The sequence below is a fragment of the Castor canadensis genome, chromosome 9 (assembly GCF_047511655.1).
Source record: "Castor canadensis chromosome 9, mCasCan1.hap1v2, whole genome shotgun sequence".
NCBI classification, from domain to species: Eukaryota; Metazoa; Chordata; class Mammalia; order Rodentia; family Castoridae; genus Castor; species Castor canadensis.
In genome coordinates this window covers 116,657,813-116,681,359 of record NC_133394.1, presented here as the reverse complement: position 1 = coordinate 116,681,359, position 23,547 = coordinate 116,657,813, and the positions used below count along the sequence as shown (strand labels likewise).

Sequence of the window (23,547 nt, the reverse complement as noted above, 5' to 3'; positions counted from 1 at the left end):
AAGAAGTACATTTGTATGATATTATGGAATAACAGTGACAAGCTAAAATGCTTCCCCCACCTAGTGGCTGGCAGGTCAGAACAGGAAGGATTGTAGCAACAAAAGGAAGACTCCACATTCTGCTCTCTCTTATTTTAACTGTCAATCGAGTGAGCACTACCCTTCTGGCCATGCTCACTCCAGACATATTTTGGATAATGCAAATGTGTTTTCAGTGACAGTCCTCATTCTTTTTACCTGTATTATTTTTTTTCCCTGTTGGGACATTCTGCCTTAAAATGTCAATGCTGATTTTTCATGACAGGATACACACACACACACACACACACACACACACACACACACACACATACACACACACACTTTTTTAGAAATATTTTAGAATAAGCAAAAGGATAAAAAAACTAAATATATTTATTTCCTAGTGTGTTTTCTCCTAGTGTTCTAGATGCAGTGTGGACACTGCATGGCACAGGGATAGAGAAAACATTTCAGAGGTGCTTCTATTCGATCTCATAAGCAATCACTTGCTTCATTGCTGGGTCAAATTGGCCCTGTACCTTGGTGTTTCTATTGGCATTTTCAGAAAAGTCTAACACAGTGTTTTTTTGTCAGCAAATTCTAAATATACTGCTTAGATTCTAGTTGGGTGAGTAATAATAATAATGATAATGACAGGTCAGCTCACAGTGTTGAAATCCTTGATACATGTTAGGCCTCTCTCTTGTTTCTTGAGTACACTGAGCTTATTCCTCTCTTAGGTGGTAAAAGTAGTTATTACTTCTTCACAATCTTACTGAGACTGGAAAGTCTCATCCTCAGTAGGTAAAATTATTTCTTTATAATATGCACTGAATATTTCTAAATTTATGAATAGATGCTTCTCATTGCTTTGTGTATATTTATCCTTTCTCCCTGACCACATTGAAAGCAGTTACCATGACAAATTTAATGTAGGATCTCAAATGCCAGGACCAGGGTGGTAGAGTTGCTTCAACTGGTAGAGCACCTGCCTGGCAAGCGTGAGGCCCTGAGTTCAAACCCCGGTACCACCAAACAAAAATATGTAAAATTCTAGAACCAAAAATTCTAACTTATTACTAAGGCTGAGTGACTAATTATGTTAGTGACTATCCAAAAAAAAAAATCTAAAATTCAAATGAGCAACTTTAGTGTGCATGATAACTTCCGATGGCTGCTGTAATTAATCACCATAAACAGAGTGGTTTAAAACAACAGAATTTTGTTCCCTGAAAGTTGTAGAGCCCAAATTTTCAAAAATCAAGGTGTCAGCAAAACAATTGTCCTCTGAAAATGTCAGGGGAAAAACCCTTGATTGTCTCTTGCAGTTTCTGGTGGTTTCAGACATTTCTTGTTTTGTGGGCACACAGCTCTTCTCTGGCTTCCATTTTTACTTCACCCTCTGTCATTCTGTGAATCTCTTCCCTGTATATCTCCTAGGAAGCACTTGTCATTGGAGTTAGGTCCACCACAATAATTCAGAATGATCTTATCTCAATACCCTCAACTAAATGTGCAAAATCCCTTTATCCAAATAAGTTTTTAGGATTTAAGATGTGGATCCATCTTTGTAGGAGCTGCCATTCAGTCCACTTGCAGAAGGCCTGGTACAGTAGAAAGATTACAAATTTAGAGGTGGGTAAATTTGAATTTAAGACCCAGTTCCCAAAGTTTTAATTACTCTTTTCATTCTCTCTAAACCTTAATTTTCATATCTGATGTTATAAAATGCTAAAAGGTCTGCATTAGATAATGTACTGCAGAGAAAGTGAATAGCAAAGTGTCCGGTCTAGAGCTAACTCTACTTACGATGAAACTGTATACCAATTGATTCTAGAGACACACTACACAGCTATTATATAGTCAATTATAGTCAATTATACTGCAGAATGCACTTAAAATAAAACAAGGGCAAATGTCACAAGGAAATTTGTAGATTTGATGGATGTGCCTATACCTTGATTGTGGTGATGGCCTCACATGTGCAATTTCATCAAACACTATGCACAAAATATGTGTAGTTCATGTAGTTTATTGCCTATAGATTTCATCTCAGTAAAACTGTTTAAAATGTGTCTGCTTCACTGATGATATTCAAGAAATAATACTTCCATCCTCCTCAACTTGTAAGCCCCTTGAATGATGGTACTTAACTAGCCTAAAGTCTTCCTTTTGGATACCAGTTGTAACTCTTATAGTATATTATGGCTACTACTTTTCTTATCAAATCATTTCAAGGAACTTCTAGTTATTTAATCTTGCAATTAAATTCATCAACTAAGATTGCAACTGGTTACAATAATTAACCTAAAAAAATTAAAAATATGCTTCTGTTCTCAAAATTTTGCAGTAAATGTTCATTCTTTTATAACTAAATGGAGTTACAAGTAAAGGGAATCTCCTCTTATTCTTTGGTATTGCTGGGAGTGAACAAAACTAGATGGATCATAAGTATCTCATTATGTTTTCTTTGATATTGTATTTTAAAAATAGTTTCCATGAAATGCCAACGATGCTTGTTCCAAGTTTTTATTTTGACAATGCCAAAAATCTCACAAGATAGTTAACTCAGAGAAAACTTGACTATGAATATTAAAGGAATTAAAGATTTTAATACATGGAACATAATACAGAACTTTCAGTTATGTTAAACTTGCAAAAACTTACTTATATGCCAAATGAATTAACAGAAGTCTGGAAAGAAGGAACTCACAACGTCCTAGTCAGAAATACTATAAGATTGATCTCTATGTTCTACTGTGCTCTCCAAAAAATTATACCATTGTCACAAAGCAATCATACTTAGCCCTGTGTGATCAATTTATGAAACATCTAAGATTTCTTATGAATACCTATTATATTCTGGATGTTGTGCATAACTTGGTAACAACCATAGACACTTCCTTCTGAGAAGTCAGTGACTAGAATGGTGTACAGACATTCATGTAGATAAATGCAAGACAGTATACTATGTTTAATGTAAGTTGTAGAAGTAGCACAGAGAAAGGAGGAACTAATTCCTGCAGTTTCAGTGCTTAGAAGAGTGCCTGGCACAGAGTGCCTACTCAAAAGATAGTTGGTAGTTGAATCAGGTAATTGCCTTGTGGTAACTTTCAAACAATAGTTGCATTCCAATAAAAAATATTGAGATCTTAAGGTAGGCGTTTCCAGATTGAAATGAGAATGAGTAGATTCCTTCTATTTAAGTTGAAGACACATGAAAGAATCCAAAAGAACTGCAGTTTAGCATCTATACACCTGAGACTCAGTGGGAACTAAGACCTTTCATTAGTCCATTTCATATTACTATAACAAAATATCTGATTAAATTAACTTTATTTTTTTGAGAAAATACATGATGGTATTTATTTTGGAACAGCCTTTAACTGTTTTTTTTTCAAATCTTTTATTCAAATTTGCATACATTGTTTGGGTCATTTCTCCCCCCGTCCCCCTCTCCCAACTCTCTCCCCCTTTCTCCCCTCAGTTCCAGGCAGGTCCTGTTCTGCCTTTATCACTAGTTTTGTTGAAGAAAAGAGACAAGCCTAATAAGGAAGACAAAGTGTTTTTGCTAGTTGAGTTGAGGATAGCTACACAGAAATATTCCTAGCATTGCTTTCGTGTACACATTGTTGTATGAGCCATATTGATTCATCTCTAACTGATCTTTACCCTGGTTACTGATCCCCTTCTCATGATAACCTCTGTTGCTTTAAGGTTTCTGTATTAGCTCCTCTGGAGAGGGGACATCAAATGCTTTCATGTTTTGGGTTTTCTACCTATTTGTATATCACCCAAATGTGCTCTCCCCTTATCATGTGATCCAAGTTCAACCACATTGCTACATTTGCCCTAGATCTAAAGTCTGCATATGAAGAAGAACATACGATTTTTGGTCTTCTGAGCTTGGCTGACCTCATTCAGAATGATGTTCTCCAGTTCCATCCATTTAACTGCAAATGATAAGATTTCATTGTTCTTCATAGCTGAGTAAAATTCCATTATGTAAAAGTACCACATTTTCTTGATCCATTCATCAATAGTGGGGCATCTTGGTTGTTTCCATCACTTGGCTATTGTGAATAGCACCACAATAAACATGGGTGTGCAGGTGCCTCTGGAGTAATCTGTGTTGCATTTCTTTGGGTATATCCCCAGGACTGGGATTGCTCGATCATATGGCAGGTCTATGTTTAGATTTTTAAGAAGTCTCCAAAATTTTTTCCAGATTGGTTGCACCAGCTTGCATTCCCATCAGCAGTGGATTAGGGTTCCTTTTTCCCCACATCCTCACCAACACATGTTGGTGGTGGTGTTTTGGATGATGGCTATTCTAACTGGGTGAGGTGGAATCTTAGTGTGGTTTTGATTTGCATTTTCTTTATGGCTAGAGATGGTGAACATTTTTTCATATGTTCTTTGGCCATTTGAATTTCTTCTTTTGAAAAAGTTCTATTAAGTTCAGTTGCCCATTTGTTAATTGGTTCATTGATTTTAGGAGAGTTTAGTTTCTTAAGTTCCCTGTATATTCTGGTTATCAGTCCCTTGTCTGATGTATAGCTGGCAAATATTTTCTCCAACTCTGTGAGTGTTCTCTTCAGTTTAGAGACCATTTCTTTTGTTGTGTAGAAGCTTTTTAATTTTATGAAGTCCCATTTGTCCATCCTTTCTCTTAGTTGCTGGGCTTCTGGGGTTGTATTGAGGAAGTCCTTGCCTATACCTGTTAGTTCCAGAGTGTTTCCTGCTCCTTCCTTTAGTAACTTCAGAGTTTCAGGTCTGATATTTAGGTCCTTGATCCATTTTGAGTTGATACTAGTACAGGGTGATAGACATGGATCTAGTTTCAGTTTCTTGCAGATGGATAACCACTTTTTCCAGCAACATTTGTTGAAGAGGCTATCTTTATCGTATGTTTTTGGCACCTTTGTTAAAAATGAGGTGGGTATAGTTGTATGGATTCACATCTGGATCTTCTATTCTGTTCCACTGGTCTTCATGTCTGTTTTTATGCCAGTATCATGCTGTTTTTATTGCTATTGCTTTGTAATATAGTTTGAAGTCAGGTATTGTGATAAACTGAAAAGGTTTATTTAGCTCACAGTTTTGAATCCAAAATTATATAGTGCAGACTTGACAAGAGCCGCCATGATTGCACCACCTCATAGCACAGAAGGCAATAGAGAGGAGAGCATGTCAGGGTTAACTGCTCCATCTCCAACCAGAGCAGAGAAATGGAACAGAGCCCAAGACCTTTTCAAGTTCATGTCTCCAGAACACTTGAGGAGACTTCCAGTAGTCCCTATCTCTTAAAGGTCCACGGCAACTCCGTATATGACCACCCTGAGGCCCAATTCCTTACATGTGGGCCTCTGGGGGCCATTCACCATCCAAACCATAGCAGATCCAATTCAGGATCCAGCATTAGCTCTACAGTTTTCAGGCATCAAAACAACTGTAATGCATTTACCCCTTGTGCTCTACTATCCAGGGACCTAAACAACTCACCATCTTTACTCTATCTGTATTTCTGAGTCCTGCGCTTTTACCAACAACTCTTTCTCATTAACTCATTCTGCTACATATTACTTTGTTTCCATGTGACTTTGTTTTGTTCTGCATGGTACTAATTGTGTCTCTTTCTATGTGCCTTTCCTTCAAACTCAAAAGAGAGTCCATATCCAGTACACATAATGAGCAGAATGAATCTTTAAGACCAATCCATAGCCCACTGAATAATCTATATAAGTCTTTTCTCTGTAAAAAGAGTTGTAGCTAGCCTGGGAAACTAGCTTGCCAAAGTACGTACAAATGTGCCTATAAGCTAGTATTTGTGAACCTCTCACATCCTCAGAGGGCTATTTCTTATACAGTATACCAATTACCAAGAGAAGGCCAATGATGTGAGAAAATCTGAAATAAAGCAACCCCTTGGATTATCCTTGAGTTATACTTATAGTAGACATAGCATTTGTTGAACACATAATTGTATAACAAGTGCTGAGCTAAGTTGTTTTATTACATTTCTCAATTCATTCTAATTTTATAGATGAGGAAATTAGATCTCAGGAGAGAGAAATGACTTGGTAGCAGAGTTGGGGTTGCATTCTGATATACTGAACTCCAAATCCTATACTTTAATTATGACACTATACTGTTAAAGTTTCTAAAAGTGTAGTGCAGCAATGGATTTTAAAGAATCCATTATAGCTAAAGAAGTATTGTGCTTAACTCAGAATTAGTTTAATCAAATACACTGTATTAGAAACAAGAACAGCCTCAAGATAGGGCTATGTGCTTTAGGACTATCTACAATATCATGAACAACTGGAATCTCAGAGGTTCTCATTTGGCTGTTTGAGCTATGAACCATGGTAAGAAGATATTCAGTTCCCAACAAGTTACTTAAATCTAGTAAACATCTATTCATTACATTTCTATCTCTTCACTTGTTGTCTATGTACTAAGCGTGTGGGTACATAGAGAAGAATGAGACATGAGCAATACCCTTGAGAGCACAAAATGGGGAGAGAAATGTATAGATAAACAGTGATCACACATAACAAGCAAAATGTGTAACTGCTAAGGTAGAGACATTTAAAAAGCCATAAGGAAGAATAACACCATGTGGTTTCATTGGTGCATTGGTTTCAAGTGAAGTAAGACAGATTCAGAGATGCAAAGGCTGCATGTTTTCTCTCATATGTGGAAAATAGATCCAAAAGATAAACATATACACAGAAACAAACATGATCTATACAAACTTATTTGTAGAAAATGTTTGTAATAGTGGAACTTGAGTAAGGATAGAAAGGAAAGCAGAATGCTAGAGTGTCAACAATATCATAACATCTGTGAAGGTCAGAGGATAGAAGGATATTATTGAAAGCTATTGAAAATGGGGGGGTGAGAGGGCAGCAGTAAGGGAGCATAATGGAAAGGGTTGAACAGACCAAAGTAAAGTGTACTCACAGAGGGGATCTACCATAAACCCCTTTGAATATTGACTTAGGAATTAAAAACAAAAGACAGGCCTGGAAAAAAGGGTACAGTGGGTACTTGTGGGAGAGAGGGAGGTGAATAAAGGAAATTAAGGTGAGGGAATATGGTTGATGGACTTCATGTATTTTTGTGAAATAGAACAATGAAGCTTCTTGCAATTGCTTTAAGTGGAGTAGGGAGGAGGTTGAAGAGGATAGATGGTAGGGGCAATCTAACCAATGTACAATGTAAGCCTATTCAGAATTGTCATAATGAATCCCCCCCTGTATAGAAAATATATCCTAATTAAAAAAGCAGCAAAATCATCAAAATAAAGGGCAGAGTAATTTGGTTTAGAGTGGTGATTAGGAATAGCTATGAATAAGGTAGTATTGGCTTGGGCCTTGTATATAAGTAGGATTTTGACTTTCATAAACTGGAAAAAATACAACTGAGAAAATACAAGAATGTAAGGAAATCATGAATGGACCTTAATGTCTGTGTCAGGATATACCTAGGTGAACAGGTAGTCAAAGGGGGAAGATGTTGAAAAAATACTTGTGATGGATTATTGAAAACCTTCCCAGACTTCTTTTTTTGGATGTATGGCATCCTCAAGAAAAGCTTTCCTGGAGTATAAACTAGGACTCCATACAAATGCTATCTATAATCACTCCATACTAAACTACAGCATCCTTACCAACTATGAGTGGCTGCCCACGATCAACCAATATCCTGAAATTTGAGCTTCATGATCTCTGTCCAAGTTTCTTCATCAAATATTCAAATATAGATGATACCAATTGTACATATGCATTTACAAACTTACACTAAAGAAAGAAGATAGATAGACAGATGATAGATAGATAGATAGATAGATAGATAGATAGATAGATAGATAGATACACAGGTAGATAGATAGATAGACGGATAGCATAGATAAATGAGGGGGAACACAGAGATTGTACTGTGAACCCAGGAAGGATTTTTGTGGTCTTGTCTTTCATCTTGTGGGAAAAGTGATCATGATATTGTGTGTCTATTTATAGATCTTTAAATATGATTTCTTGTCAGGTAATCTCACAAAATCAGAGAATGTATATATAAAATAATGAATATTTAAATGCAACAGGAATGTCAGATACTCCCCAAACTAAGGTATTTTGGTGACATCAGAAGGGAACTGGCTCCAGAGAGATGAAGATTGTTACTATGGCAACTCCTAGGCTGACTCATTCACAGATAACTCTTTAAACTTGTGACATGAGAGAAATTGCTTGAGGTTTTTTAACACTGTACCAAAATACACATTGCTCCATGCAGATGAAAAAAAATACATCAGCACAGCCTTTTTTTCTACCCTAAGGCTCTCTATGCCATTTCTACAGAAGTCTCTTGTTTTTCAATCTCTCCCACTTTCAGGATGGGAAAAGGCCACAGCCAAGGTGTGGGAGATTGGAGGGAGCTCAAGCTGCTTGTCACACATGAAATTCTTCATTCTGTACTGCAGAGAGCACTTCAGGAACCACATCATTTGCTGATTCTTGATCTTCACTCACTTCTGATCTGGGGATTCAATTGACAGAATGTTCCAGAATTTACATATTTAAAAAGCATGCAAAGTAGAAGTAAATTGGAAGGACAGGAAGATACACAGTACTAGAAAGTAAATATAGTAAAAGTCTTTCTCTCTTGCTCTCCTTTTCTTCTCTCTCCCTTTTATTCTTTTTGGTATTCATGAAAATGTATCTTCATAGAGCAATACTGGAAGCGCTTCCAGCTCATATTCCTTTTGTGGCAGTAGAAAGAGAGTATAAAAAGAAATTGATAAAATAGGAAATGACTTTACAAGTGGAGAAAGGAACAGATTTTGTAGGCCTAACTACAGCATAGACATTGCTCATTTAGGAATTTGAAGACCCCTTATGGAATGCACAAGGCACCACTGCTCACATTGTGATATGAGAATTAATAGCTTGATAAAACACTGAAAGCATCTATCAAAAGCATAGATTTCAGGACTGTGATCCTCAGAGTCATATTTAGTAGTCCAAGTCATCTTAGTAGTATTTATGCACATTGGGTGTGAGAATCTTTGAACTAGGTCGACCTACTCATTTTACTAGACAGAAGAGCTTACTTTCTGGGATTTTGACTGCCAAACTCATAAAACTCACAGCCCCAGATCCTTGGGTTCATTCTCAGCAAACCAAGTTGCCCACATGACTTTTTGTTAAGGTAGTATTTTTAAAAACATATTAAGTAATGTAAAACTTAAAATGTGACTAAATCAACGGCTTTTACGTATGCTAAAAAAAAGAATGTGTTGGAGTGTGACTTCATAATTTAATTAGGAATGTGATTGATCAGATGGCAAAACATTTAGGGCAGTTTCTTCTTCTGGATTATTTTGTTGCTGATGCCTAGCTTTAAAGCATATGTCACCCCTAAGAGGGTAAATAGGCACACTAAAAGTACATAAAATAAGGTGGCTCAAAAGTGAGTTCTACTTGTCATTTATATCTTATATTTATCATTTATAGCTCTACCTCAAGCACTTCTAATTAATATCTAACCCAAATACATCAACCTTTCCTAAATCCCCACCCTACTCTAGAACTTACATTCTTTATCTCTCAAATCCACAGCAACCAACTTAGTCCCTTCTAATTCTTCTCAATGTTTTTATCTCTACTCTTCTTCATACTCCTTCTGCCTCTACTTAGGCTATAAGGTGTTTCACATCACTTACCATTTTTAGCTGTTTCTTAAGTGGGCTGTCTGTTACTAGATTTACTCCCATGCTAATCCACTTACTGGTCCACTTAGCAAATATTTGTTGGGCCTTGTCCTTGGTACTGGGAATTTAAGAAGATAGGTATGGGAGTTTTTGCTCCTATTTCCTTCATGAGGGCAGGAAATAGTCTCCCTCTCTTTCTCTCCAACCCTCCCCCCCATTTGTCTATACTTTATCCTGTTATACTAAAATAAATCCTGGCTGAAACTTAAAAACAAAGAAGATGGGTATGCCCCCGTGGAGCCCAAAGTCTGTGGAGATACTGTAAGAGCAACCAACCCATTTCTTTGCAGACTAATACAGATGATAGAGATGATACAAGAGCATACGGGAGCCACCAATCCAGGCTTCTGGCTTCTGACCAGGAAGAAAGGGTATAGTGTGACTTCTGGTCTATGTCTTGTATAGATCCAGGGTAGCCATGTAAAGAAACAAGTGAGAAAGGATGAATGTTCTAAGCCAAGAAAATTTTATATTCTTATTATCCCTAACCCTGAAGAGCTACAACATATTTAATTATAAAATGAACATGATCACATTTCAATTTAAAAAATCAAAATATCACTTTATGTGACATGCAATAGACCTAAAGACTAGAAAGGGAAAACTAGTTAGGATTTTATTGCGGTTATCAAATGACCTTGATAGTAGAAACTTACACAGAATGAAGAGTTAAAATGTCAGATTTTGTTGATTTGCTTAATGTGGAACACAAGGGAGGGAAATAAGTTAAGAAAGACTCTGAGTTTCCAGTTTTGTCAACAGGATGGACGACTGTACCATTCACTGAGAATGAGGGTGGAGATGGAGGACCAGATTTAAGGGAGGGAGGGTATGGTTCTGTTTGGGGACATGGATAGCTCTTTTATTTAGAATTTCACCAGTTTGGTGCTAGGGTATAAAAGTAAAACATAGCATCCCTTTCCTCAATCAGTTGACACTCATCCATTTTTCCTACAGTGTTATTACACACATGCGAACTAAATTACAAGATCCTTAGCTTCTAGACACTTATGATGTTTGTCTTTCTTCTAAGTGTCACTTGGGAATAACTTCTAGCAAGGGAAATATAGTTGTTACCATAACTCATGATTAATGAGGCTTTTACGTGGAAGTGATAAATCCTTTGGCAGGCTTTTGAATGTGAACACCATCATACCATAAGAAAATTATTCTACTCTCTGTACTCCTTGAGGATTATTATGGAACAAAAATATTGGCTTCCCTTCAGTTAACACCTGAGGAATCCTCTAAGGCAGTGATTGAACAATTCATTGTATTTAGCATTCCCTGGTGATGTCAATCACATGCAGATCAGAATATGGCAGTGGTGTTCATTATCAATCATCACCAGCTGATGAAGGGAGGTCCATGGATAAAACATCAGAGAGGACTGAAAAGTCTACACTAGGACTGAACGCTAATAACTAATTGATATCTGTTAAAGAGCAAGGCAGAAGTCAGCCTCAGGGGAAAGATAAAAACCCCAACCTGGGAGGACGACCTTTTGTGCTATGGGACACATGTAAGCTGTCCTTTGTGAAATGATATAGTGGAAAGAAGTAAGACTTTAGAGTCAGGCAGACCTGGGTTCATATCACAGATTTTACACTTTTAAATACAATCACTTTGGGCAAAGCCTCAACTATAGAAAGGAGAGATTAATTCCAACTTTATAAGATGGTTTTAAGTTTTAAATACATAGCATAACATATGGAAAGCACCTAAAGAAGTGCTGCTCAGATAGTTAAATATTTACCACTAGCCACAACTCATCAGTATGCATTTAGGTGGGGTAAAAGAGATAATGACATCAAAGACAATGAAAATATGTATTAGGCACTGCATTGTTCTGTAACATGCCTTAAACAAGTTGATTTTCCCTATTTATTCAAGCATATATTTACAGTTTCTTACAGTATATATTTTACAGTTTTTATAGTTTTTAGGGCGATTACATATAGCCTTTTAATTAATTATTTTCATAGTCTTACTAATCATGTTCATCTGTATAACAAATAAGGTAATTATATTTCAAACTAGTGGACCGATTTATTCCCAAGATCACAGACTAATAATCAATGAGGCTTCAATTAGATTCCCAGTCTCTTAATTCCTAATGCCACATCTCATTACTATACTGTCTATTTTAGTTAAAGACTCACTTGATAGCTCAATTGATGTTATCATGAAGTTAGCATGCAGGTTTTATCTCTAGTTGGGGCCAGTAGTTATGTGTGTATGTTTTGTACAGATTCAAGACTGACTATGAATCTATATCAGAAGGAAACTAAGTTTATCAGAATTGTGAGTTTTAGAATTCAAAAATCATATTTTATTCTCTCACAAAGAAATTCCTAGAATTTTCTTTCTTCTTTCTCAAAATATGCAAACATTGCCAAGGTCTTTCCACAGCAATTTCTGTCAAGACACTTACAACCAGAGTCAGAGACAATAGAAGTCTGAACAATGAGTGTGAGATGGCCCTTATGGATATTTATCTAGCTTTTTGGTTCTGTAAAACTGACTTTAAGGTCTTACTTGATGCTTTTTATGCATTCGAGTTGAGTTCAATATTTAGAAAATGATGATTCCAAAGGTGAAGCTATGGTTTTATTTTTATTTACTTTAGCGAATTATCAAACTAAGTTCCAGAGCATGGCCTCAGGAAAAAAAAAAAAACATGTCTCAGAGTACATAATACACATGTACCTTTTGGTATTATTTTTTATTTCACTAAGTTTACATCACACCCCAATAAAGCCAAGTTAGCTATGAAGTGAACTAAGTGGACAAAGGATATAAGAATATCTATGCCTACCTCTATATCTACCTACCCATATCTATAGATGGATATACATATGTATACAAAGAGAGAGCAAAAGAGAGTGACATTTGTTGCAGCATTATTTTAGTTGTTAAGAAAAACCTAAAACAGCTTCGATAACCATGAATAATGATGGAACAATACAGTATATCCATATCATATATGTAGCCAACAACTAGAATAATTTATATTTCCATGCATTGGTATGAAATTTGTCATTATGAAAAGAAAGATTCACAGAAGTGAATATAATACTATTCTTTAAAACAATAACAAAAGCTCTGTCATTTTATGTGTGGTACTAAGGATTGAATTTAGGGCTTTGTGCTCTGTAGGTAATCACTCTGCCATGAGTCATGCTCCCAGTCCTTTGTTTCTTTTCCTTTTATTTTGCTTTTGAATTAGCATACAGTAATAATACAAGGGGATCTCAGTGTGATAATTCCATGCATGTATACAATGTACCATGAACAAGTTCATCCCCTTCATTATATCTCCGTTCCTTCTTTCTCCCCATGTTTTTAAATCCACCAGTCCTTTTGCTTTTAGTTTGTTTTTCAGATAGAGTCTCACTTTAACTTTGCTTGGAAATGATCTTTGACTGCCATCCTCCTATTTCCACCCCTCTCTCCAGCAGCTTGTATTACAGCTGTACCCCCACCACACCTGGCTTGCTTTTTGAGATAAGGTCTCACTAACTTTTGCTCAGGGTTGCCTTGAGCCAAGATCCTCCTCTCTCTGCCTCCTGAGTAACTGGGAATTACAGGTGTGCACCATCACGTCTGGCCCAAAAGCTCTATCACTTTCTCTATATATTCCTATGTAATTTTATGACCATGAGCAAACATGTAAAAATATTACCCACCAAGTTATTCATTTTTTAATGAAAGTAACTAAGATGGAGGATAGATGAGAAGTAATAAGCAAGCAGATGAACAAATAAGTAAATAAATAGCTGTGGGAGGAAAAGTAATGATACATTTGATTAAGAAAGTAGTACATGTAGAATTGTCTTCATTATTTAAAAAAGAGAGAGAAAGAGAAAAGGCCACCAAAACATTGATGGTAATTTTCCTTGAACATCAATTTTTTTAAAGAAATATGCAAAATGGTACACAGAATAGAAAGGATGGGGCAAGAAGGTGAACACAATGAAGGTGACATCTGGGGATTATAATTAGGCTACTTAGAGAGCTCTCCAGGAAACCCCTAGAGACCATCCCCTACGATCTGTTTAGGATGATAATTTAATTTGATAAAAATCCATCTTCTTGTTACAATGTTTGAAATTAAGTTTTATGAATGTGCCTCATGGATTCCTTCCTGAAAACATAACTAAAAGCTCTAAAAGATATCAGAACTGCTTGACTCTTGAGAGGAATATTACTGCATGTCAGTGATCCCTCCTTTCTACCATAAGAGCTTTAAGAGTTTCTAGAACCTAAGTTCTTCTCCAACCAAACAGCACCAGATCTAGAATCCTTGCAGAAACTACTTCTTAAGCTCAGTATACATCACGATATCACAAATCACAAGAGAGGAAACTGCCTTCAAGGGCTCAAAAATGATGCATGACTTTTTTCATCTCTTTGAATTGTGGGTTTTACAGAATCTTGGTATAGTTCTGATTCTCATGTCCTTTTACAGTTTTGCTCACCTCTGAACTCTGTTGGCTTTCTGGAGCTTCCCTGCATCTGATTTTATTTCTGCTGCTATTTAAATATAGGGGGGAAATGCAAACAATAATTTTCTATGAACCTTTGGAACTAAGGACTTAAAAACTGGTGTTATACAATTATGTGGTTTTAAATATCAGTGAAGTTTATAAATCATTTTCTTGATGAATAAGTCATCAATTTAATATTTATTTTGAATATTGACTAACTTGTAAATGAGCCCAAAGTTTTACTGAGTAGAAATGTATTTTTAAAGTTTTAGTATAAATTGGCTTATACTTCCAAACTGATGAGTTATTGCTGAATATATGAATGAAATTTCTTTTATATAATCCAAATTAACATTTTATATAAAATCACAATTAATTATTAAAGAGTAAGTTTGTTTTTAGCTTCATAGACTCTCAGAAATTTATAAATTTGCTAATATTTTTCAGGAATTATAGGTCAATCAACCTTAAGTTGTTAGAAAATGGAAACTCGGGATTATTATTTTAGTTATGTGATAGTTCCAATGAATATTATCTAAGATGACCAATTTTTTGAAAAACTGGAATGTAATAAAATGATTAAGTACTAACATACTTAGCATTGATACAAAGCATCCCGAACATGCAGCATTACTTAATTCACATTCAACCAAGGTATTTGATGATCCACATAAAAATATGAACTTTCTGGGGAGTTCAGAATCTAGTGGGACTGAGGATATTCCTACAAAACTATATGGCCAGTGCTATAACAAAAAAAGTAGGTGAGGGGTGTTGGGGGAGCTCAAATACATTCATGACTAATACTGGAATTAAGTTTCCCAGGGTTCTATTCTCTTCTCAGCTTAGACGGTCTCCACATTGAGTTAATTCATTCCCACAGCTTCACCTATCACTGATGATTCAGGTATCTGTGCTGAGCCCTTTCTTCCTATGTTATCATAACTAATTGCTTGGAATCTCTACATGTATGTGTTACTGACACCCAAAACACAAACTCATCTGAAATAAATTAGTTATCTTTATACCTGCATCTTCAACTGTTCAGAATCTGGCATAATATAATTCTTTAAATGCAGTAAACAACAACTTAATATTGACAGAATAAATTAGTCATTTTGCTTAACAAAAGATCTTTTGACTGAGAAGCTTCTGGAAAATTTTCTTTGCTTTAAGTCAAATGTTTCAATTTATCTTATCATAGAAGCAACTCTATTTGAGCTTCTGATTATTTAGATTCTAGAATGTAAGAGATTTAAATTGTTACTGTATGAAACAAATTTTATAAAATCAACTTTAAGAAATCAGATCCAATGGCTAAAAAAGGGGTCTTTATATTTCTAGTGAAAATGAATCTTTATAGTTTCTAGAGTACATATTAGATTATGAATTTGCATTCTCATATAGTGAGTTTCGTGTTGTTGATTGCATTGAAGCACATCTTCATACTCTATTGGCATGTCAATGTCATACATACCATATGTATTACGCAGTCCGTATGTAATACTCTTAGATGCTTCTCATTTGGTATAGGACATAACATTAATGCTTTTGTTTGCTCACTTGGTTGATTAAGTCCAAATTTTTCAGAACATAACACAAGAGTGACAAAAAGTCTGACTGCACAGATGGTTTAAACAAATGGGGCTATTTAGGATGAAATAAAGGTAAAAGAAGATTATGTTCCCTGAGGCACATACTGGGCTACAGTTGATGAGAAAAATCAATAATAAGTAATAATATGGGCTTTGGTAATAATCATAATGAATACATGTATTTTAAAGGTATTGTAACAAAACATGACCAAGAAATAAGAGCAACCAGCAAGTATCAATAGTTAACATAACACTAAATGATGTAAAATAAAAGTAGAAATCAACAGCAAACCTACAGCATACAATGATGAATTTCTTCTACACAATATACTTATGGGATAACACTCAAATGCAAAATATTCATTTAAGTAGAAGGCTGTATTAGAAATAACTCTTTTATGATTCAATTCCATTATAGCTTAAATTGATTTGTTTATCAGACCATTTTCACTAAACTTTGTTTTTGTGAAATACAAGCTTTGGGTTTATTTTTTTTTTTAATTGTCCTTGTAAGGGGTACTACTTGTTATACTGAGTCATCTCCATGTTGCTTTTCTGGATAATTTTATTTGTGTCTGAAAGGGAATTGTTTTGCTAGGAAGTAACATGTGTTTCTTCTTGCTCTTTGCTCTTCTAGTTAATAATCAGAATCAAAACCAAATGTTGATCTCAGATTCCTCATAAGTAGCTCCTACTTTTAAATTTGGGGAGACAGGCCAAGTGACAGCTTGAAGTTCCCTTGGCCTTTAATATGTATCATTACTGTTTATGGGATTCTGATATATGCATCCACTGATTACCATCATTATTATGGCCTTTTTTGGTTGGGGGAAATAAAGATTGATTTAACTTAGCCCAAGGAAAATTGGGTTAGATAAAATGATACAACTGAACCATAAAGAATTGACCACGTCAAGATCTCAGAACGAACTAAATATAAAAATTAAAAGTCTTCATGGACTTGATCATTCATTCTCTAACAACAAACCTTGCCTTTTATGGTCATGTTTTGCTTCTTTTTCCATTTTCCTTCTTTTTCTGCAGGCTGTTTTCTTCTTTTATAACCTTATAATTGCAGCACAGCCTTAATTCTGTGTCATGACCTTTGTACTTAGTCCCATAGCTCCTGTCTTAGATTCCTTGTTCAACAGTAAATCCCTTGGAGAAAACTTCCATTGGCCCATTTCATCTTTTTCATTCAGTTTGTACATTTATTTCAAGCTGCTCCTGCATTAGCTATCTACTCTGCATTTCCAAATTTGAAGATGAGCACAGTCATGTCATAGAGAACGTGGCTTTGCTCAATTAGAAAGAGCTGTAGGTAGGGTACCCTCCATTGTGGCAGAGACTGCAAATATGGAAGGCATGAGGCACAGCTCCAGTACAATCAGTTTGCTTTCAGAGAAAGTAAACTTAGCTTTGGATAGGGCAGATCTCAGAGCCCAACTAAACTGGCATAAATATAAATATTTACAGGGAACAGGTATTTGTACCTGGAGCCTCTTATAATGTACATTAAAGTAGATGAAAAATTAAAATATAAATATGACCCAGGGCCTTGGTTCTTTCAGATATAAGTATGTGTGAGGGGGTGTGGGTGTGTCTGTGAGGGTGTGTGTAAGGCTTTCTCAAGAATAATTTAAGAAAGAGATTTCTTATGTGATCCTTTTGGATGCAATGTTACTACACGTTAAAGGAATACGCTGTCTTTTTACTAACATTGTCTGAGATGTGAGCTGATTGCAAAGTCAGGAAACAAAGAGACTCCCTTTTCCAGCCCACTGTGGCATCTTCTTGGAGCAAATTCTATAAAATACATACCTCAATATATTTGCCTACAAATCATAACTGTTTCCCTTATTTTAGTGCAAGATAATTAATGGATTTTTTATCAAATGACTTATTATGGGAAAATGGCAAAATGGTACCCATCTTGTTTTAACATTCCCTACTACAACATGATAAGAGATACATCAAAAACTCAGAATAAACATACTATAAAGTGATGGTAAAAGATTTTGAAGGGCTTTATTGATTTTAAAAATGAAGGATATGTCATATAAGGTAGGATTTCTCAACCTTGACAAGGAAATTTGTAGATTTAAAGGATGTGTCTATGCCTTGATTGTGGTGATGGCCTTACATGTGCAAACTCATCAAGCAATATGCACTAAAGAAGCAGTTTTTCCACTATGGACTTTTTGGGCCAGCTGATTCTTTGTTGTGGGGGCTGTGCTGCCTATGCCAGTATGTTGAGGACCATACCTGACCTATGTCCACAGGCATCAGTAGGACTACCCCAATTATGACAATCAAAACTATCTTCAAACACTACTAAAAGTATGCTGGAGGAAAATATCACCCTTATTTTTAAACTGCATATCTAAACTAGAATGTTGCCTTCATCCCAAAAAGAGAATAACATTTAAAAAATTAGGATATATTGTTGTACAAAGGGATTTCGTTGTGATATTTCCAAACAGCATGCAAAGTACCCTGATTAAATTCACCCCTCTGTCACTCTTCCTCATCCCCTTCTCCCCACTTCTTAAAACAATTTCAACACATTTCATTGCTCTATTTTCATACTTGTGCATACGTCTGAAGGAAGGAAAAAATGACTTTTATTTAACATGATGAATTTTTGGATTTTTGCTCATATTTATATATTAGATGTATATTCTTTTGGAGTTTCATTGAGCAGTACTAATTTGGTATTCTCTCTCTTGCCTTTCCTCAATGAATCAAATTCTCTCATGCTTGAATTAGCTTGACCAATTTCATTACTGATCTCATACTTGCTAATCCTATTAATTTAACTCAGTGTCAGAGAATCCCTTATGGCTTGTAGTTTCTAAATATGCTGTACATCCTATCATCGAGTAGCTTGCACACTTGAGAAAGCTGGTTGAATACTTGTAATACTTCCAAGTGTACACCTGGAAGAAAAAATTATTTTAATGCTCTTAGTCAAAGAGTAAAAATTTCTTTCTGAAAAATTTCAATCCTCTTTAGAGTGCTTGTTCTTTCAACTAATGATAAATTAACAGGAAACTTTTATTGCAGAGCAAAATAAGGCCATTTAAAGCCTTTATTTTCCATCTGAAAATAGCATGTACCCAAATCAGGTCATAGGTTTTATTATATTCATATTTCACCATAAAAACTTATATTAATGTGCAGATAGGGAGAATAATTTATCTAAAATATAGTCAATACTTTTAATTTTCTCCTTTAGAAAATTAACCCATCTCATAAAGTTGCTGTGAGAACAAAAAGCGATAATAGATGGGAGACAGTTGTGAAGACCCCAGAGCACACACTCCAAGAGAGATTATTATCCAAATGTCATATACAAATAGTAGAAAAAAGGAGATTTTGCTGTTTGTTAAGTCTTCCTGACTATTCATCATTATTATGATCATCATTATCTTGAAATGGTTTTTCTAAGATTATTAATCCTCTATGTCCATATTTCACTTTAGCATAGGATCAGGACCTAGGTGAAGTGACTAGCTCTAAAAATGCACAAGACTGGGTTTAAAGGGTTCTTGTCCCATTTCTGGATGTAACATGATAGCATACATAAATTTTCACTGGATTACTTCTCTCTGCAAATTGTGTAAATTACTGTTTTAAATTAGAAAGATGACATGATTTTATTCAATATTTATTGAAAACAGAATGAGTTGTGTATAGCAAATGTCTCAACACATACATATACCTCTTTATTTCTCCACAGGAAACAAAACAGTCTCCAGAGAGGGAAGAGGAAAAGTCTATCCCTCATACACATATCTACACAGAGGTTACTCATGTTTACATTATCTCATGTCTACAGTATTTTCTTTTATATACTCATTTTTAGAGTAATTACAGCATTTACTATTGCCATTGTGGTATTATTTTTCATTATTTAAAATTGTCAAATAAAGGTTCTATATACATATATATTCATCATATATGACATGATGCTTTGAAATATGCATGTATTATGGAAAGTACAAACTGATTTAATTAGCCTATGCATTCCTTCACATACTTGTGTGTTTTTACTGTGGTGAGAACATTTGAAATCTACTGTCATAACAATTTTTAAGACACTGCTCCTTTATAGTTCATGACAAAATGTCTCCATCATACATTAAAACTTTACTTATTGGAGAGAATAAATTTCCACCAGCTCTTACTGTGAGGAATGCCTCTGTCACATATGGAAATCTGGATGCTGACAAGGATTAGTAAGAGGATAGAAATGCGCATTCCATTGTTGATTGTACAGACCGCATGGCAAAGTTTACAATAACACAACTTTGACTGGTTATGAATTTTCTAACAGCAGATGAATTACACATAAGAACCCAACCCAAGATTTAAAACTAATTACAGACAATTGCTTATTTTCATGGTCAAGAGGATTCATCTGCCTAAAAATTCTTTCATGAACATTTCTTAAAAATAACAATTATTATAAAAGTTAATTGTGGGCTCTCCAAATATTTAGAAGTATATTGTTCATCCATACCTAGGAATTAACAGTTTGGAAGAAGAACATATATATATGTTACAAATTACTGTTACAATTTATAAAGTACCTTAACCTTAATCTTTTTCAATTGACGCTCACAATAAGCCAGCAAAATGCTATTTTTTTTTTCATTTTAGAAATGGGACATCTGAGATGCTGGAGGCTATGTTAGTTTCCTAGAGTTACATGGGAATTTAGTTACATGTGTTAGAAATTAGAATCAAGGTGTTTTGGAATCAAAGGTTTAGAATAGATTTAATTCATTTTGTTCCAAAAAGACATGATGTGAAGAGTTTAAAGAAGTTTTAAGTGGAATAGTAATAATTGAGGAGAGAATTGTATATACACAAGGGGTTCTTTTTATGTGTGTATGTGTATGTGTGTGTATATATGTATGTAAACATTCATTTATACTCTCTATAGATATACATAGAGTATATATTCTTTCTCTGTATATAAAGAAGATGTATATATACAGATATATATAAAGGCTTTACATGTACATATAAAGAAGATATATATGCTCTATATACACATATATACAGTGTGTATAGTATATACATACATAAATACATACATACACACACACACACATGAAAGGAAGGTAGAGTAAGATTTCAGAATTTTAAAAGAGAGTGTATGATTAATAGTGAAAAGAGAATATTCTTGTCACTGAACATGAACATCTTTCAATTATTGCAAGACGGTTTCTAAGTAAATGATATTGTCTTAAATGTTAAGATTTTTGAGAAATGCCTAGATATTCATTTATGAATCTAGATGAGGTACAGTTTTCTCAGATGCAAGGCTCAGGATCTAAGTCAGTGCTTCTATGTAATTTATTTACCATGGCTAGTACACAGATGTGCCAGAGTTTCACAGTATTTTCTTTTTAGCTGCTAAGGCACTCAAAAAGTCACTATTGACATAGTCCTTTGAAAGAAAAATGGAACCTTTTGTTTTTATTATGCTGGGATCCATACCTTAACGACTTTATGATTTTACTGCAGTCAATTTATTTTCTTTCAATGGGCAATTATACTTTGTATTAATAGAGTTCTTTAAAACAGACAACAAAGTAAAGCACAAGATATGTATCATCATCCCTCCCCTGTAGCTTGATCTGTTTATTGAGCCCAAATCTTCCTGTATCTCACTGCCAAGGGCAACCTAGCTAGAAAGAAAAGTACAGGATGTTCTCATTCTAACCTTTAGCAGGAGGTGAGAAAACACATTCTTAAGTACAAACCCAACTCTGAACTCAAACCAATTCCTTAAACACAACAATAATGATGTAAGAGAGAAATTGTTTATCATTTCTACCCTGATGTCAGTCTGCAGGCCAAATAAACACCTCCATCTACATGTGCTTTTTATCTACTTTTATGACCCATAGACAAGTTGCAATTCACTAGAAAGATACAGATAACAGTAATTGATAACCTTAATGAATCAAACGGGGAAGTATTTATTGAAAAAGCACTTGGACTTTGAAAAATACCCTCTTCTTTTAAAGGCATCTATTTTTAATTATTACTTATCAAATATTTCACTCACATATAAAGCAGTAAGTATAATGTCCAGGACTGAATACTTTTGTAAACTTGATCACTTGTAGGATTTCTCCTTATGATCCTTCCCTTGATATTATTACCTTAACTTCAAACCTTAAGTTTTAATTACAGGCCAAGCACAGTGGTTTATGCCTGTAATCCCAGCTACTTGGGAAGTGGACATTGGGAAGACTGCAGTTCAAGGACAGTCTAGGAAAAATTTAGCTAGACACCATCTCAACCAATAATCCAGACATGGTGGTACATGTCTATAGAAAGATTGCAGTCTAAGTGTGACCTGGCAAAAAATGAGAGACCCTATGTGAAAAATAACTAAAACAAAGAGGGCTGTAGTCATGCACAAGTTGGAAAGAGCCTGCCTAGAAAGCATGAGGTTCCAGTCCAAATCTCAACATCTACCCCCTCCAAATTCAATTGTATGCATTTGTTCTGTATAGGGGGAAATGCTTGTGCATGTACTGATGTATTGCTCTGTTGCTTTTAACCTGTTGGTTGCCCTGCACTTGGAGGAATACATGTCAACATATGCGGGGGACATCAGGAGGGCAGCTCTCTGGGTATCTACAAAACCACGTGCTATCAGGGTCTCAACAAAAAGCCTTAGATGATGATAAGAGTAAAATTCTATTTTGGTTTCCTTTCTTTCACAGGATTATACACTCACCATGTATTTCCAGCAGTCTTGGAAAGACAAAAGGCTTTCATATTCTGGAATCCCACTAAACCTCACCCTAGACAACAGAGTAGCTGACCAACTCTGGGTACCAGACACTTACTTTCTGAATGACAAGAAATCATTTGTGCATGGAGTGACAGTGAAAAACCGAATGATCCGACTGCATCCTGATGGGACAGTTCTCTATGGACTCCGGTAAATGGCGTGTTTTAATGTTGCTGTTGTATTTCCTACTTTTGGAAGTGGAAAGAGAAGCAAGTAGGAGATGCACTCCTGTGCATACTAAACTTACATTAAAAAACAGAAAATTGCTTGGTACCATTTGATCTCAATATAGGCAACTTTTCCAGTAAGGGTACATGAATTTTTTTGTCCCTGCTCTTGAAGTAATAAACAAAGTAACAAGAACATGTGTTTTTGCCAGATGAATCTCACATCTAGCTTGTTCTAGAAGTTGTATATTTTTAGTCAATTGCTTGATTGTCTCTGAGACACCCAGACTGAACTGAAATGTTGCAGGTAGAGCTACTTAATCACGAAAGGGAGCTAGAGAACAGCTTTCTAAAGAAACAGGAAAATACTTTGTAGCAACTTTGAGAAAATCTGTAGTGTTTTTATATCTTTAAATATTTATGATTTAGCTTTTATATTTACACTTATGATTCATATTAAATTAATTTTTGTGTTTTGTATGAGGTATGGGAAGAATTTTTTACCATGTGGCAATCCAGTTATTTGGGCATCATTTATTGAAAAGATTTCCCTTTTCTGACTGGATCATGTTGGTAGTTTTGACCATGTAAGTGGAGGTCTATTTCTAGGCTTTATTCTGTTCCATTGTTTATTTGTTTTTCCCTAGGCAGTGTTACCCTATTTTAAGTACAA

The 23,547-nt window shown here is 35.1% G+C and overlaps 1 protein-coding gene across 1 annotated transcript in view; it reads left to right on the top strand.

Annotated features, from left to right (window-relative positions):
• Positions 1-23,547, top strand: part of Gabrb1 (gamma-aminobutyric acid type A receptor subunit beta1) — a 366,236-nt gene that overhangs the window by 100,504 nt on the left and 242,185 nt on the right. Inside the window, exon 4 of the mRNA XM_074042317.1 lies at positions 22,637-22,857. Within this exon, the coding sequence (XP_073898418.1) occupies positions 22,637-22,857 (221 nt within the window). The remainder of the gene's footprint in view (positions 1-22,636; positions 22,858-23,547) is intronic.